At 37.7% G+C, this 17,400-nt stretch overlaps 2 protein-coding genes across 3 annotated transcripts in view; one reads left to right on the top strand and one right to left on the bottom strand.

The window, feature by feature from the left end:
* The first annotated feature begins 392 nt into the window (after positions 1-392).
* acsbg2 (acyl-CoA synthetase bubblegum family member 2) lies at positions 393-17,229 on the top strand. Of its 2 annotated transcripts, XM_028445647.1 has the most exons (10): positions 393-563; positions 1,781-1,834; positions 6,284-6,419; positions 6,800-6,918; positions 9,664-9,935; positions 11,021-11,109; positions 15,667-15,787; positions 15,874-15,954; positions 16,045-16,194; positions 16,844-17,228. In XM_028445647.1, the coding sequence occupies exons 1-10, from the start codon at positions 557-559 to the stop codon at positions 17,111-17,113; spliced, it is 1,299 nt and encodes a 432-aa protein (XP_028301448.1). In that variant the 5' UTR covers positions 393-556; the 3' UTR covers positions 17,114-17,228. The 2 variants fall into 2 exon arrangements, with proteins under 2 accessions (XP_028301448.1, XP_028301449.1); XM_028445648.1 differs by lacking the exon at positions 1,781-1,834 and having other exon boundaries at positions 16,844-17,229.
* Positions 17,225-17,400, bottom strand: part of mllt1a (MLLT1 super elongation complex subunit a) — a 16,352-nt gene continuing 16,176 nt past the window's right edge. Inside the window, exon 7 of the mRNA XM_028443921.1 lies at positions 17,225-17,242. Coding sequence (XP_028299722.1) covers positions 17,225-17,242 — 18 coding nt within the window. The remainder of the gene's footprint in view (positions 17,243-17,400) is intronic.

Genomic DNA, 17,400 nt, shown 5'->3' with positions numbered 1-17,400 from the left:
TCAACTGTAATCTTGATATTTCGACTTTAATCTCAACATTTCGACTTTATTCTTGATTTGGCCCAAAATTATTTCTCCATCAAAAATGGCCCTAATCCGCTTCCGTACAGAAGTGTACAGCTCTTTTGGTGGACAATTGCTTACTAACCTTTTGCTCAGAGTTTGTCCGACAGTAACCCCGCCCAACATATCTGTGGGTGAGGGAGAGTTTCTCCCTGCTGTCGGGGGGATGGGTGTGTGTGTGTGTGTGTGTGTGTGTGTGTGCGTGTCCTTCTATGGAACGTGAGTCTTGTGGTGTGAGCAGTCTGGGCCAATCAGAGCGGTTCTCGTGGAGGAAGGGGCGTGAAAGGCGGAAGTCAGTAGGGTGGGGTCTGTGAGGGGGCGGGGACAGTGCAGCCGGCTGCAGTTTGAAATGAATGGTATGCTGCGGTGTCCGTATCCTCATTAAAGCTCATCAGGGTGTGTCAAAGTGACGCGTTTAGAGAACGAAAGGAGGAAATCTGAGGAAATATAATAAACTAAACCACAGCACAGAGAAGTGAGGCCGTATACAACCATGCAATGTGAGTATTTTTATATATCTATATATTTATTACAGGGTAATAATTACATTAACTACTCCATCTTATGTATGTAGGCTGTTATCCCTTTAGAAAAAGGTGTATCATTTGTCTATTATAGCCACTGTTTGTTTTTAGTTGTTTTTTTTTCCTAAAGTAAATGTACTTAACTTTGATTTTTTTTTCTCCGACTAATTTTCCTACCACAACAAACCGTGCTAATACAGAAATGTGATTCTCTGCCGCATGGCTTCAGCACATTTCAGTATCCATTATGTGTAGTAGGGCTGTCCTCCGATATAAAAAGATGTAACCCATCCTGCAGGTTTGTGTTAAATGGCTGTTATGATGATCACGCTTAAGGAATGCCTTTATAGCATCATAGTGTTGTTTTACGAGAAGAAGAAGAAGCAATAGAATCAGCAGAACAATAAAGGATGCTGTGGAGACTACACCCTGTTTTCACACTGAGAATGAACTCTTGTTTTTGTTTTCATACTCCAAACCACCTTGCGTTACATTGGTTTCTATTAATAGTGCTTAATAAATAGATAAATACGTAGTAAATACGTTTATTATTCATTTATTGTAGACAGATCTGTGGTTATATGGAGACAACAGCAGGCTGAGGATGATGGAAGATATATACAGTAATTCTTAAATGAAGTAACTGTTGTAATACATGAAGAATAGAGAGCAATAAAGTGAGACAGCAAGAGTGTTGGTTTTCTGTTTGACTGGATTAACCCAATTGAAGTTTGCACACATGGTGGGAGTGCATTAGGGAGACCCCCCCCCCCCTTAGTTTAGGGGAACGCATCATTGTCCTCATTTGGTTTCTCTTCACGCAGCTATTCACTGCTTCAGTCATAATCATAATCCTGTCCTGATGACATGAATGCACTCAGTCCGTCTGTATGAGCAGCAGTTTGCACACTAGCTCTAAATCCATGGGTTGAATCATCCATAAGCAAAGCCGTACCTGTGCTGCTCACTTAAACGCACAAGATAAATAATGAGAAATAATGTGGGATGTACAATGGGAAATGGTATGAGATGTAAGGTTGTCTGTATTTGAGTTGGAATGATATAATCATGATGATAAACAAATGCTGTGTTGGTTTTCTGGAAGTTTCTTTTGTGTCTGCATTCATGTGTCCTCTGTGTCAGCTTGCCCTGTTCATGATCGCTGTGTTTGGACTTTTTCCCTTCTTGTTCAGGCGTCGAGGCAGGTCAACAGTTCATCACAGACAGACAGCCACACACATTGTTACGTATGTACTTTTAGGGAATCTGATATCAAACTAACATTCACGGCTCTAACCAAGGGTGTCCCGATCCGATGTTCATTGGATATGGCGGTGGTGGTATAACGGTTAAGGAAGTGGGATTGTAATCAAATCCAGCCTTAAGTCCCTTAACCCTAACTGCTGGTGTTGTACATTGCTTTAAGCGTCTGATAAATCAAATAGTAATTGTGATTTCTGCAAAAAAAGTGTCATATTATGTTGGCCTTTATCTGAAATCTCTGATATAATATTGTTTTTATGGGATTTGTTGACGCTATTTTTCATGGTCTTCTAAGCTTTTTTAAAAAAGAAGTGTATTTCATCCAATTGTAGAATATTCTTATGTTTCATGTTCAAATGTTGGCTAATAATGAACGAGTCAGTTTTTCTCATACCTACTGTTGCTGACTATCGTTCTCTGTTTGAGTGATATCACTTTATCAAACCTTTTCCAACTTTCTACACTACCAAATAAGTAATAAAAGTATGCAGGACTTGTACTGATATCGTGTCTGATCGTTGTCAACCAATTCTTAAGAATGCGATATGGGTATCGTATCAAAAGTTGCTGGGATAATAATGCATTGGATTTTATATAGCGCTTTATCATAGACACTCAAAGCACTTTACAGAATTAAGGCATTATTTTTTTACTTCACACTTAGTGGTGGTAAGCTACTATTGTAGCCACAGCTGCCCTGAGGCAGACTGACACATTCAAGCCTGCCATAGTGCGCCATCGGCTCTTCCGACCACCACCAACACACACTACATTCATACAAGGCAATGTGGGTGAAGTGCCTTGCCCAAGGACACAATGACAGATACCACTGGAGTGACTGTCCCCAACTGTGGCCCCTGGAATTCTCAGTGGTCTCCCATCCAACTACTAACCAGGTCCAGACCTGCTTAGCTTCTGAGATCTAACGAGATCGGACAACGACTTGATTGGTGGGAAGTGACTGGAGAACGCTAAAAGATATGCACATGCTTCAAGAGAACATGGAAGCTACTCACGTAAATAATCAAGGTCTAACTTATATGTAACAAATCCTGTAGCTTAGAGGCAGCATTGCTAACCGCTGCTCAGCACATCATTTATAAAGTTTTTTGAAGTTTTGATTATCATTCAAAAGCAACATATGACAAATGGTTAAAATTAGGCTTTACACGATCAGTGAGTTTAAAAAAACGCTCACCGATCTGATCATATGAATTCAAGTTGTTTTTTTAAGGTATCGACCAAATTCCTTCGGTGCTTCCTGATACAGATTCACGGAAAATCAAACCGTACCATTTTTCGGGACCTAAAAGCAGCCTTGTGACTGTGAGGGAGTGGAAGAGTTGAATAGATTCCATGCAGGACTTGAACCTAACATTTGTTGTGTTTGTGTGTGCCCTTTCACATATTGAACATTATATAACATAAGGGTGTTTGACTTCAATTTTTGCATATGCGATATATCAGGATAATAATTAATGATAATAATAATAAATCAATAAAAGCATATTTGATATTCTTCTCATTATTTTGGGGTAAGAAGTGTAAAACTTATGTAGTCCTGATGTGATGAGGACCACGATCATAATCATATTGGTAAATGTAACTTAGACTAATTGGAGTGTTGTAAATAATGCTGACGATTGTTTACTTTGCACACATACAGTAGTTCCCAGTCTCTTGTTCCGGGTGTAAATACTTCAACGTAAATGATTTTGCTGCTGAATTATTGGCTGATTAATCAATCAACTGGACAGTTTCCTTTTCAGCAGCAGCTCTTTGTTTCATGGATATGTTTGTTGTGATGGGAAATAGATGCTTAACGGTGTCATATTTGGAAGTTGGACAAGCAAAATGCAAAACATCTTGAAATGATGATCCTCCCTAAAAAGCTTTTGTGTGAAAATAGAAGGAAAGAATAACATTTCTCTATCTGCTTGATTGTTGTTTCAATTTCTTTTGGTTGTTTTTCTTCAGTCCAACACGTGCCAGATGGCACGCATACGTCTCGCCAATGTCGGGCTCAGATCGTGCGTCGGCATTCTACTCCTAATGCGTCATTTTGTGTGTGTTTTTCCCCCCAAATCGGTGATGTCATTCATAAAACTGTAGAACTTTAAAATGTCACTTCCATGAAGCTGTTTTTGTGCTGGGGCTCTTTTGGTTATGCTGCTGAAAATACATTTATGATCATGAACTGTGTCTCGCTTTATTTTGTCCACATATGTAATAAGCTGTTTAGTGATAGTATATTGTTTTTGTTGTTGTGATATTGCCATATTCCTATCAGATTTAAGTAAATACTGTACTATGGATATGGAGATATTTATACTAATTGAATGATCCGAGCTAAATAAAGGTTAATGTAAGCTGTAGAGAGGCCGCGCTGAGCATCTTTAAGAGAATGAAAAAGAGGCACATCATTTACATGTGATGATAATTTGATATGATTGTCGTCCATTATTTCTTATATCTTCATTTTGTCTCATTATTGTGGCTCTTGTTAGATTAAAATGGGTGGGGCAATCCAAATGTGTTTTATAGGTGTTTTGTTGACGCAGCTCGCAATTTAATGTCAGGTTGTTATTTAGAAAAAAAGACAATGTTATCTAGAGGCAGGACTTTCCATTTCACCCACTGGCCTCCAAAGCTGTAGAAACACAATCAACTTTTGTCATGGCTACAAAAGCCAACATTTGTCCAACAACTCTAAAGGTCTGACTGAGTCATTTCCTGTCTTGTCGACTCCTCGCTGTTCATACAACATTCACATGTTTCACAATAATATGTGAGTAAAAATCTAAAATAACAAAGAAGGAGCTACTATATCTATGGGACCCTGACATACAAACGTGCACAGATTTGACTGTTCGCTGTCGCACTTTGGTGTTGGATTTACTGTTTGGAAGCTATTTGAGAAAAGTCTAAGGCATCATTTTTTTTTCTTTAAAAATAGATTTTTTTTTGTAAAGCCTATAAAGAGCTGCTTTAATTTATTATAATAGACAAATACAAGATGTTTATTTTGAAACGCAAAGGTGTTATATATAAATATTTTAGTTTTTTGCTTTAAAGTTAACATATAAATAAAAATAAGGCATTCATTTGAATCTGAACTTTTCATTTATTCTGTTTGGTAGTTTTGTATGTAAATATAACTTTGAATTACTTTGTATTAGGGGTGTGTATTGCCTGGCATCTGGCGATAGGATTTGTATCCCGATACATTGGTCACAATACGATATATTCCGATATTAAAGTATAAGGCAATTATTGCGATTTTTTTTTTAATATATGAGTTAAGAAACAACTAATCTGTTAATATGTACGGTACACCTTCATGAGAACACTGTATGAAATATATTTTATTGGCATATTTTACACTCAATACATTGGCTTTAACATGCCATGTGCCAACAACTTAAAATGAAAAAATAACATCCAATCTGCCTGTGGTTTTTAAACCAACTTTGACTTTAGTACAACATGTCTTTAGTGCAACTTAACTGAGGTATATGTCTAGAACAACAAATCAATGCAGAAAGTTAGTATTTTCTCTTTATATTTTATTGAAAAACACAAGCTGGTCAACATGTCCAGGTTTCAGAGCACTTCTTTGTGCAGTTACAATGTCTGCTGCAGTGGAAAAGACTTTCCTGGTTAAATAAATGTAAATTAAAAAAAATAATCGATATGGATTCATTTTGACTCGATCCGAGAATTGCGCAACGTAATATCGCGATATATTGCTGAATCGAATTTTTTCCAACACCCCAACTCTGTATAATGTTCGCTGTAGATATTGAAGGCAAATAACTAAATAAAGGGCCAGAAATAACACTAATAATCAACAAAAGTGGACAAAAATTTCAAGTAGGCTTTACATGATCAGGATTTTTGGGTGAATCACTGATCAGTGAATTGAAAAAAAAAGATCCCAGATCCGATCATATTAATACAGAATTCAGGTTGGGTTTTTTTTTTGGGTACCGACCAAATTCCTTCGGTACTACCTGATAGAGATTTACGGAAAATCAAACGGTACATTTTCGGGACCCAAACGCAGATTTAAGGGTGCCCATATATTTGGACCTACTCTTTCCTAACTGTAGTGACAGTTTGAGACTCCTACATTACAGGATGTTAAATGTGACAGATGTGTGTGTGTGTGTGTGTGTGTGTGTGTTGAAGTAAACAGTGAGTCGTGAAGCTGACATGGCTTCCTAACATAAATGACTCAACAAGAACATGGCAGAGGTCAGAGGTTGTTTCATCACACCAACTATGCTGGAATGTCAACATCCGTTTTTCATTGTTTCACCACTTTAATGCCTTTGACAGTAACTTCGTCATTGTCCTGAAATGTTTGTTTAGTTCTCGTCCATCACAGATTTTCTGGTTACCTAACAACTCCTGCTCTGGTTCTTTTTCAGTGACCGTGTGTGATTCCACTGGGATGTCTGAAGCTGCAGTGATGGAGTCTTCTCCGGCCAACGGTTTTCCACCGTCTGCTTTTGGAACAGGAGACAGCAAAGCTTCCCTGGATGATGTCATTGTGGACCAAGCAAAGTACGTCATGTTAGACACAAACACATTCGCTAATCTTTGCTAAATTACAATTTCTTCTTCTTTTTTTTTTACTTGCGAGAATAAGTAAATGGTAACTAACTAATTCAAGTACCAATATACAAAACAAGTGGTACGTTTACCAAACTTAGATTACATTTTTCAAAAAGTTTAACTTTTGCTTCTACAACAGACTCGGATTTTGTCATCATCATGACAATCGCGCTGTGAAATATTGCGATATATCGCTGAATCGATTTTTTCTTACACCCTTAAATATTACAGTGTTGGCCTGCCATGTTTTTCATGACTTTCTGTCAGATCTGCAGGTTGAAGCTACACCAGTTCTTACACCAGAGCCACGTTTTCCTGTTTGTTTTCAGCGAATCCTCAGAAGAAGAGCCCACGGGGGACAGGGACGAGGACAGTGCATCCCATAACGAACTCACCAGCAGCACAAAGAGTCGAGAGCTCACTGAGAACATGACAAACACAGCACAGGGTATGTTTGACAAAGCCAACAGGGTGATCAACAATGATAAGCAGACCGTTTTTCTAATCTAATGTGTAGTACTGGCTCTGGTGCCACACAGTGTGCGTTCACTCTCTGAGGGTTTTCCTGAGGAAGCACTACCTTCAGAACTCTGTGAACTTCACATTCTCCACAGACTTAACTTCCCCTTTCCTGTGTTTTAAACTCCACTTGGGCCTTCCTGTCTCTGTCAGAGAGAGAAAAACTATCGCACTGTCATTATGAGAAGGAAATCATTTAGTGCGTACATGTTAAACTTAAGGCCCTTTAGACTAGTGCAGGGGTGGGTATCTCCAGTCCTCGAGGGCCGGATTCCTCAGACTTTTAGATGTGTCCCTGCTGCAACACACCTGGTTAGAACCAATGTGTTGTTATCCAGCTCTGCACAATATTTGTGTATTTTAAAAGCTTAATTTCTAATGAGAAATGGCTGCTGCAAATAAGAAACCTTACTGATGTTACAAATTATTATTTGAAAAAAATCTTTAACACTGGTTTTAATCTATTGACCTTATTATTCCTTGAAAAAAACAGTCCATTATTTTATGGAGATGACATTTTTACGGTGTGTGTGTACATTTAATGCATAAAGTAAGGGTGTTTGACTTCAATTTTCACAGAATGGATGTGATATAGAAGGATAATAATGATAATAAATAAATAAAAGCGTATTTGATAATCTTCTCATTAAAGATACTCATGTTCAAAAGGGGGAAGAAGTGTAAAACTGTTGTAATCCTTTTCAAAAGCTAGCATGATTTTGAATGTAGCTTCCCCGACGGCTCCGGCCTTTACCCCCTCGCCCCTCCCCTCTGTGCTCCGTCTCACTCACATGCATGCCCACAGCTGCTGCAGAAGAGGAGCTTAGCTCATCGCTTGTATTGTGTAAGAAACTTGGTTGTCTCATGTCTCATTCAGCAGTAAGTAAAACAATAACTTTACCATTATATATGTTAAAAAACATGACCAAAAACTCTGTTTTAACTCTGTCAGCGGTGACACGCTTTCAGTGTGAGCTCATGCATGCAGGGTTCGAGAACGAGCAGGGAGACAGGGAGACGTGATTGGTTAAAAAAACGGTTCGTTTTTTTCCATTGGTAGTAGTAGTAGTAGTAGTATTTATTGAAGGGACAGTGCACAGAGACATTAAGCTCAAAGACAGATATGTTCTGCACCAGATTATAGCTGAATAGCTAGTTTCCATCTGCAGTCCTGATTACATAAATAATATACAAGTCAAAGTACAGGTAAAAAACGAAGTTATTACAGGTTTACAGCTGCTACAGATGATGGATTTTCTTCATTCCTTTTTCAGAGCACATAAGATCTTGATTTATGTCAGGATATGAAGACAATTTCAACCAAAAACTTAAAAAGTGTATCTGGAGAAAATCGCCTACCCTAGCTTTAATAGTGGAGTGAAAGTAAAAAGTGTAAAGTACAGTAGGATACTACAAAATATTACCCTGAAACGGACAGAAGTCTCTAGTATGAAAGTAAAAGCTTGCTTTACAGGTAGGTTAAAATAACAACATCAAAACAGTGATGAAAATATAGAAATATGAATCAGAAAAAAAGAAAGAACATCAGTAAAAAAAAACTAAGTAAATAGTAATTCAGGTTAATATTATCTACTGTGCATGTTTACTAAAGTGCAGATGTTCACCATGCTGACCTTTCAGTGACTTCCTGTCCCTGATAACAAGCTGTGTGCTCAGCCATAAACACCGTCATGCACTGAGAACATCTGATAGAAATGCTTCTCTCTCCCTGACTGTAAAACATTCATCATCAATACACAATAATGGGATGATGAGCAGTGTTTGAATACAGTTTCCATCTCCGGGATTTTAGTATGGGATGTCTCCAAAACTTTATGACTTGTGAGTTCAAAATGTAAATTTTACAACGTTGTAATGTCAGAATGAGGCTTTAAAAGCTGTGTGGGTTTTCTGAGCCTGTAAATGTAACCCTTTTACGTGAATTAAATGCATTTTTTTTAGGAACATAAACAAAGGTACCAGCTATAAGTCATGCCAAAACTGTTCAATCTAACTCACAAATTAGCATCAATTTATCTATAGCCCTACAGGGCTAACACATAGACGGACATATTCACTTCTATTTAACCTAATATGCATGTTTTTACATCTACCATGGTAAAAGTAAAGTCAAAGGTAAATGTAATTGCAGGAAACGTTTGTCTTTGTTCTTTGGAAACGTGAAGACAAAATTAACCTTTTTTTAATTTTCTTTTATTTATTTAGCACACATTAAAGAAGAAACAGCATCAAAGGTGCAAGGAGGGAACGAAGCCCCATAAACATATACAATTTAAAATAAAGGCAAACAAATAAACACTTGAAAATGCATTATTAATCTTTGATATATGAGGAAAAATAATGTATAGACAAAGTACACAAAAATCACAAATATTAAACAAAATATTAATTTCAAATAAAAATACAAAATAGAAAATTAAAACATATCTACATATACAGTACATACATATATTCATACAGCCGTATAGACATTAGCTGTGTTATTCTGACAGCTTTGATTAGTATTTATTGTGTCCCATTGGTTTGCATTCGTAATGAAAAGATGGCATGACAACAATATTCCCTTTATTGTCTTCATAAATAAAAACCTATTGGCACTCAATGGAATGATGAAGAGTCACATTATTCTCCCCTCCTCCTCTTCATCCTACAGTGAATGCCGTGCGTCCAAACTCGCTGTCGGTGCCGGTGGCGGCCGAGCCACATCTGTGGACGTCGCAGAGAGACGCTGAGGTGAAGTTGAGGATGGGCGACTCAGATCTGGCCGCAGAGACGCCTTTGACCGTCGACCAGATGTTCACCTCTGCTGTGGAGCGCTTCGGTGACCACACGGCTCTGAGCTGGAAGGAGGGCGCCCTGGAGAAAAGCCTCAACTACAGAGATTACTACCAAACCTGCCGCACTGCTGCCAAGAGCTTCATCAAGGTAGTTTTAATCAAGTCGAATCCTTTGAAACCTCATGATTTATCGTTTTTTTAAAAAGTATTTATGAGGGGAAAAACAAGTCCTTAATGTATTTGAACAATTTAAGACCAATTAAATGTTGCTGTTTTTTTGCGTTTAATTTTTTTAAATTCCTACTTTTTCTGTATTTTTGTTCGAACAATCACACAAAGGTGGCGCACAAACAAATCTGACAGATAGACAATAAAGTAAATCGATGCCTGTGGCCATACGAGTCCCGTTTCCTAAAACAAAAATAAATAAAATAAAAATAAACCTGGAAAAATAGAGAATAAATATTTCTTCCTTTGAGGTTCAAATAACCCTCTTTTCCATGTAGGTTTAAAAATAACAATATAATTAAATAAACGAAACATTCAACACAAAAATAAAAGTTTAAAATAGTTATACTCACCGCAATTACAAATTAAAACTTAGATAGACTTACAGAAATTCCTTATTTGCCATTAAAACCTTTCATCTTTGTACTCAAAAGTAAAAAATATACTGTCTTGCTAAAGGGGGTGGGGTGCACGGGACTTTTAGCATTTAAACAAGTAAAACCTGAAAGTAATATTTGTTCGCTTTATTATTTTACTTTTGTGATTTTTTCCACTAAAACTTTGTAACAATTTAGTCAACTCAAGTGATTGTAAACCAGTTAACTGAAACCAGACTACAGCTAAGTTCTGATGGTTAAGATAAGATGAAAAGTGACTCAATTAAACTTGCATCAAAAGACTAAATCAACATGTGCTGTATTTTGTTCCACTCAGCGCTGGATTGATGTGCGCGCATGTTTCCATAGCAACGACTACGTGCCTGGAGCTGTTGTGGTCACCCAGTGAATCAGGCGATCTTCCGTTTGCCTCTGAATGAACTTTGTCTCAGGTTTCGGTGGTTGAATTCAAAACCGGAACCTGAGGCTTGAGAATTTGACATTTTAAAATGTGAATTATAAAATGTCCCTTCTGACAACAACGGGTTTACAAGCAGAATCTCGTAAATGTGCAACAGGAAAATTGCAGATTATTCCACAGTTTGTGTATTTGTGTGTTTGTGTGTAGCTGGGCCTGCAGAGATTCCACGGCGTGGGGATTCTGGGCTTCAACTCCATGGAGTGGTTCGCCGCCAACATCGGTGCAATATTGGCCGGGTGAGTTTCACAACTGTGTGAGCGTGAGTGTGGGAATAAATGAAGCTGTCATTGTCGTTAAGAGCTGCATGCGTGCAGAGTCAAGGATGTGTTCCATTCCTGAATGGATGGACAGAGGTGAAGTATGAGTGAACACAGGCTGACAGGCTGCACGTAGCCTCTGCATAATGGGAACCAGACTCATGGATCACTGTGTGATGGAAACTAAAGATGAAAAGTTCGTTATAATATTCCTAATAATAATATAATCTCCTAGTTCAGTAGTGAAATTAATGCAGATTTTAAACATTTAGGTGGTGGTGAGTTTATTAGTTTTCAGTGTATTTCGGACAACAAAATCTTCAAACATAAATCACAAATATATACCAAGATAGAAACATTACATTTAAGTTACCTTTCTCAAATAATACGCAAGAAATGCAAGCATTCAACAAAGTACATTTGAGTTGCCCTTTTTAAAAAATGCAAAAAAATAAAATACACACACACATATATATATATATATATATATATAATTATTTTTTCTTTCTTTATACAACATTTAACAAGAAGACTTTATACTCATAAACAAATTTATACTGCTTTACATAACTTTCTAAAATATATTGTGACATATTCTTTTGGAAATAAATAAGTGTGTCACTCATTTTTATTTCTTTATCACCATTATTCTACAATTTAACCCTTAAACAGGCTGTTGCTTTGTTTGTTCAGGAAAGGGACTTATTTCACTCTGAACCTTCACATTTATGTCCTACTAAAGTTTTATTATTTTCCTCTATTTTAATTTGGTGTTCAGTGTGTGTTTATTTGTGTTTTCAAATTTCTTGTTACTTTTTTCTTTTGTTGCCAGAATGTTCCCGTTTGAAATGAATGACAATGAACTTGTTTTAAGAATAAGTGCTGTAGCTTAGCATGAACTTGTAAATCAACATAACTCACAGAACAATCGCCCGTGTGATCCACGGAAATGTTCAAAGTTACAAAACCTTTCAAATAGGACAACGTGGATTTTTCTCTTTGGCTTTTGTTGCTTCTGCACTTTTGTCACGTCTCTGGTTATTTGTGCAGAGCTGTGGATGCTCTCCAAACCTTCGTCAATGGAAATATGCATATTTGTGTACATGTGGTAACCCTTGATGGAAAATAAGTCATTGTCTGAGACGTAGACTTTCTACAGCTGTTAAATCTTCATTTTTATGTTTGATCAAAACATTCCGTTTGGATTCATCCGACTGACTTTTTATATGGTTTCTACATTTAAAAGCGAAGTTAGCCATGTCCAAAACCTTAATGGATGCTTAAAAAAAACGGCTCGATCTAAAAATAAAAAGTAATGGATTCGAGCACATGGAACCTTCACAGCTGATCCTCTTTATCATCAAAAATCTGTGGGGTTTTCACCCAGATGCTAAAGTGCAACCGTGTGAACTTTACTTTATTTCTTTCATGGAACAATATCAAAGGTTGTCTTTGTAAGTGCTGAGACCTTGGGTTCATTTCCAATAGCTGTCTATTTATCTGCTGCCACTGACCGCCACAGGCCCCCGCACGTGCTCAGTGCTGACTCATCACTACAAGAATGTGACCTCGTCAAACCAGTTGAGATGAAGCTAGACACTAATTGTTTGACAGATGCAGTAAAAACCCCAAGAATGGCAAAAACAACCAAAAATAAACAGTCAGGTATTTTGTTTTGTTTAGCAATAAGTATAGTGAAAACAACTTCAGCCAATGCATTAAAAAAGTGGTTATTTTAAAAATGTTTTTATTTAATTAAGTTTTACATTTTATTATATATTTTTTTCTTCTTTTGTTCATTCAATCCTCATTTTTTGTAAATATTTTTTTATAAATTTTACACTAAGCACTACCTGTTCACTGGCTTTCCCCCCAATTTGTTGTTTTTGATGTCACAGTACAACCTAATGATTATAATTGTTTTGTAATGTATTGCACTGTTTTAATTATTATTAATTATTAATTATTTCATTATAAAGTGGCCTGAAAGGTGCTTTTAAATGAAATGGATCTTATTATTATTACTAGGCCAGTGCCCGTAGGAAGTATGTATTGCTATAGAAAAGTGGGAGGTTCAGTAGCTTTTTTCATGGACAGCCAAATGAGGTTGTGTTTGAAGGACGTCAGGGACATTTAGGTTTGTTTGTGAAATGTGTAAGTGATAATTATTATGTTTTCATATATTTAAATGATTAAATTAGGAAAAAGCTGTGCATCAGCATGAAGTTATGCCGGGAGAAACGCTTTGAGACGCTCACGTTTAGTGCTGCAGCTATCGAATATTTTTGTAATTGAGTATTCTGTCGATTTTTTTTCATTGATTAATCGAGTAATCGGATAAATTACAATTTTGTGTTTGTAAAAAACTATATCAATAGTATGTTATGAAATATGAAAGACCTCTTAAAATGAGCAAGGAATTGTTAGTTATTCCTCAAAATGTCGCCACTGTGATTGGCTCCTGCACGCACTGGAGCGAAGCTGTGCTCTGGACGCACACGTGACTCTAGTGCACAGGTGTCAAAGTCAAGGCCCGCGGGCCGGAGCTGGCCCGCGAATTAATTATCTATGGCCCCCGGGATGATATTTGATTAGTAGTAGAGCTGGCCCACAGGCCACAGCCGCCTGCTACTGTTTTGCATTCACCAAAACTCCATTCCCCACAATGCAACGGTAGCCCGCGAACTCACCACAGTGCCGCAAGTGGGCCTCGGCTTCATTCATTCATTCATCAGCATTCAGGGCACCCGAGTGCACAGTTCGCTGATAAACTCAACATACTTTGCCGCCGACTTCCGACGCCGATTTGCTGACTTTGAAGCTCAAAAAAGTAGGTTTGAACTGCTCGCCAATCCTTTTGGAGTTGACGCGGAAAGCGCACCACCAAACCTCCAAATGGAGTTGATTGAGCTCCAGTGCAATGACACACTGAGGGGAAATATGAGAGAGTGGGTGCTGCTGAGTTTGCCCCGACACATTCCCTCAGCTGCGCATCCAAGCTACTCAGACGCTCTCTATGTTTGGCAGTACATACCTGTGTGAACAAATGTTCTCTTTGATGAAGCTAAACAAAAACATCACACAGGAGCCGTCTTACTGATAAGCACCTTGGCTCAATCCTGAGGGTTTTGCTCAGCTCAGAGCTTGACCCCGAACATTGATGAACTTGTACAAAAGATGAGACACCACCAAGTATCAGGCCTCTGTCTCAGACAAGTGAGCATCACCGAGCATTAACATATTTTAGTTTTTTTAATTCAGTTAAATTTTTACAGTTGTTTCTACAAGACGTTGATTTTTCTTTGAAGAAGTATTGTTTTTGTCACTGTTGCCATAGATTTTTGTATTTTATTTATTTATATTTATTTTTCAGTTAATGGACTCAGGAAAATTGCAGATAAGAGCCATGAGAAGAATACAACTGATTTTATTTATTTATTTTTTATTTTCTCATTTTACTATTTGAAAGCAGTAGTATCATAGAGCAGCACAATATTGCATTTTCAGCTTATAATGCATGCATTTTCATTTATGCATTTATCTTGATATTAAGGAACATATTTATTTTTGAAGGACATTTACTTGTTTGCTTTTTGCCTGTTGAAATGTTTCCTTGAAATAACTGACAGAGCCATAAGAAAATATTGCTTTATTCATTAATGTACAGGACATTTGATTTTTCTTGAAGGAAGTTTGTTTTTGTCTATGAGGCCTGTTGAAAAATGTTTTCACTCGAAATTAGTGACAGAAAAAAAAAAAAAAAAAGTTATTTATTTATAGTAGTAAAAAGTCTTGGGTGGAAAGCTCAGCGCTATAAAACCACCAAAACCAATATGAACAACCCGGTCTTCAGACTCATCTTACACTTGCGTGCTTTGATTATTGGGGGATAAAATAAAAGGTTTTGTCCTAAAAAACACCAGTAAAAACTCAAGAATGGCCCTACGGCCGAAAGGAAATCTAACATACTGTGTCAGTATGAAAAAAGACCACATAGTTAAATAAAATACAGTACACTGTGTTAGGTCTTGGTTCAATAGGTTATGTGCAATCATTTTAATATGTTTTAATAAACATTGAACCAGTCCGGCCCTCGGCTTGTAGCAAATTAGTTTTTTTGGCCCTCTGATGTGTTTGACTTTGACATCCCTGCTCTAGTGGCTCAGCTCCGGTCGCGGTGTAAAGAAATTATTCATTAACTGTAGCATTGCAATTCAAACAAATGCAACCTTGCACAGCTTTGAAGCAAGCTGCAGCCATGTTGCAAGTACGGACCCTTTCCAAAAAATTAGAATATCATGGAAGAGTTGTTTAATTTCCGAAATTCCATTCAAAAGTTAAACTTTCATAGATTATAGATTCAGGGCCCACAATTTAAACAATTTCAATTATTTATTTGTTTATTTTGTCCCTGAACACCAGAGATATTTGAGCCACAGACAGTGATTACTTGCTTTATAGATATGATAGTTGGGTAGCTTTTTGAACTGAGTTTTGAACAGTGAGTTGCTGACTTTGACTCTTCTTTGGTCCCAGTGGCCTCGCTGTAGGCATCTACACCACCAACTCTCCCGACGCCTGCCAGTACGTAGCAGACAACTGCAAGGCCAACATCATAGTGGTGGAAAACCACAAGCAGCTGCAGAAAATCCTGCAGGTGAGACTTGGATGAGACGCAGAGTAATAACAGATGACGGAAAGATGGTGTTCTGTGCTGATCTGTTTTATGTCTGTTTCTCACAGGTGGAGGACAAACTCCCTCATCTGAAAGCCATCATCCAGTACAAAGATGCACTCAAAGAGAAGAGACCAAATCTGTACACGGTAAGAACACACGTCACAGCAGGGACGCACATCTGTTGGTAACGTGAAAGGAAAGCGTCCCCTCACGGTCATTCTACGTGTCCTTCTCAGTGGGCGGAGTTCATGGAGGTCGGCCGTGACGAGCCCGACGCGCCACTGGATGCAGTGATCGCCAGTCAGAAGCCCAACCAGTGCTGCATGCTCATCTACACCTCAGGGACAACCGGGCAGCCCAAAGGGGTCATGCTGAGTCATGACAACGTAAGTCACACATGATGGAGCTGATTGGTCGATGCTTTACTGTCTCAGTCATCAAATTAAAACTCACCTGAGGCTCAAAATCAGGTTTGGCAGCGAGGCTCAAACATCAAACATTTACTCACAGTAAAAGATAGAATTTGAATTTTTTTTTCAATTTTTTGTTTCACCCACGTAATTTAACATGCATTGCATTATAATTATTATTATAAAAAAATATTATGGGCACTGGATCTAAAACAAAACAAAAAAAATCAGCCACTGGAAAAAACAGTTTTACAAAAAACAAAATCTAGACAAAAAAAAGATTACGACTAAAAATTAAAAAAAAATTAAGACAAAAACAATAGTGATTTTTTTTTCTCACTACTGGATATGTTTTTTTTGTTGTTTTTTTCAATGGCTCTGTTTATTTTCTTTTTCAGTGGCCCTAATCCTCTTCTGTTTCAAAGTGTGAGAGACAAATTTTAAATACACAAGACAATAATGATTAATAAAAAAGTATAAACAAAGTGTTCTGAACATTCACTTCCTGTGTGTAAACTTGGTGTTTATTTATGTTCAGCAGAGACCTGCCATAAATAGATAATCCGTAAAACCTAGTAGAGCCAATAAAAAGCCTCCTGACACATTTGTCCCGCCCCCTCCACAGATCACATGGACGGCACTCTCCACCTGCCGACACGTGCGCCTCACGGACGCCACACAGGCCCAGGAGTCGGTGGTCAGCTACCTGCCGCTGAGCCACATCGCCGCTCAGATGGTCGACATCTGGGTAACCATGAGGGTGGGCGGAGCCACGCACTTCGCTCAGCCCGACGCTTTAAAGGTGAGACGCACTGCTGTTCACCGTTCCTCTTCTTACATTCCCATCATCATGGGCAACTACTGGCCTGGAGGCAACGTGCGGCCCTCGGTCTAGTGTTGTGCAGCCTCGAAAAATAAACACACAAATGGCTCCGGAAAAAAAACATTTTGATGGAAAAATACACAAAACAAGTACAAAAATATACAAAATGACAAAAAAAAAACCCTAGAAAATCTCAATGAACTGCATAAAGGACAAGAAAAACGCAAATTTAGTCTAAAAACACAAAAGACGACTAAAAATGTACACACAAATAACAAAAATGATACAAAACAACTCAGAAAAAACACAAATGACTCCAAAAACATAAAAAAAATCACAATGAACTGCACAAAATCACA

The sequence above is a fragment of the Gouania willdenowi genome, chromosome 4 (genome assembly GCF_900634775.1).
Source record: "Gouania willdenowi chromosome 4, fGouWil2.1, whole genome shotgun sequence".
NCBI classification, from domain to species: Eukaryota; Metazoa; Chordata; class Actinopteri; order Blenniiformes; family Gobiesocidae; genus Gouania; species Gouania willdenowi.
Note: the sequence above shows the minus strand (reverse complement) of the source record. Positions and strands in the feature narration are given on the sequence as shown.

Coding starts and splice junctions, on each gene's coding strand:
- acsbg2 (XM_028445647.1), top strand. Junction 1,835..6,283: donor ACAGCCACACACATTGTTAC/GTATGTACTTTT, acceptor GTTCTTTTTCAG/TGACCGTGTGTGATTCCACT. Junction 9,936..11,020: donor CTGCCAAGAGCTTCATCAAG/GTAGTTTTAATC, acceptor GTTTGTGTGTAG/CTGGGCCTGCAGAGATTCCA.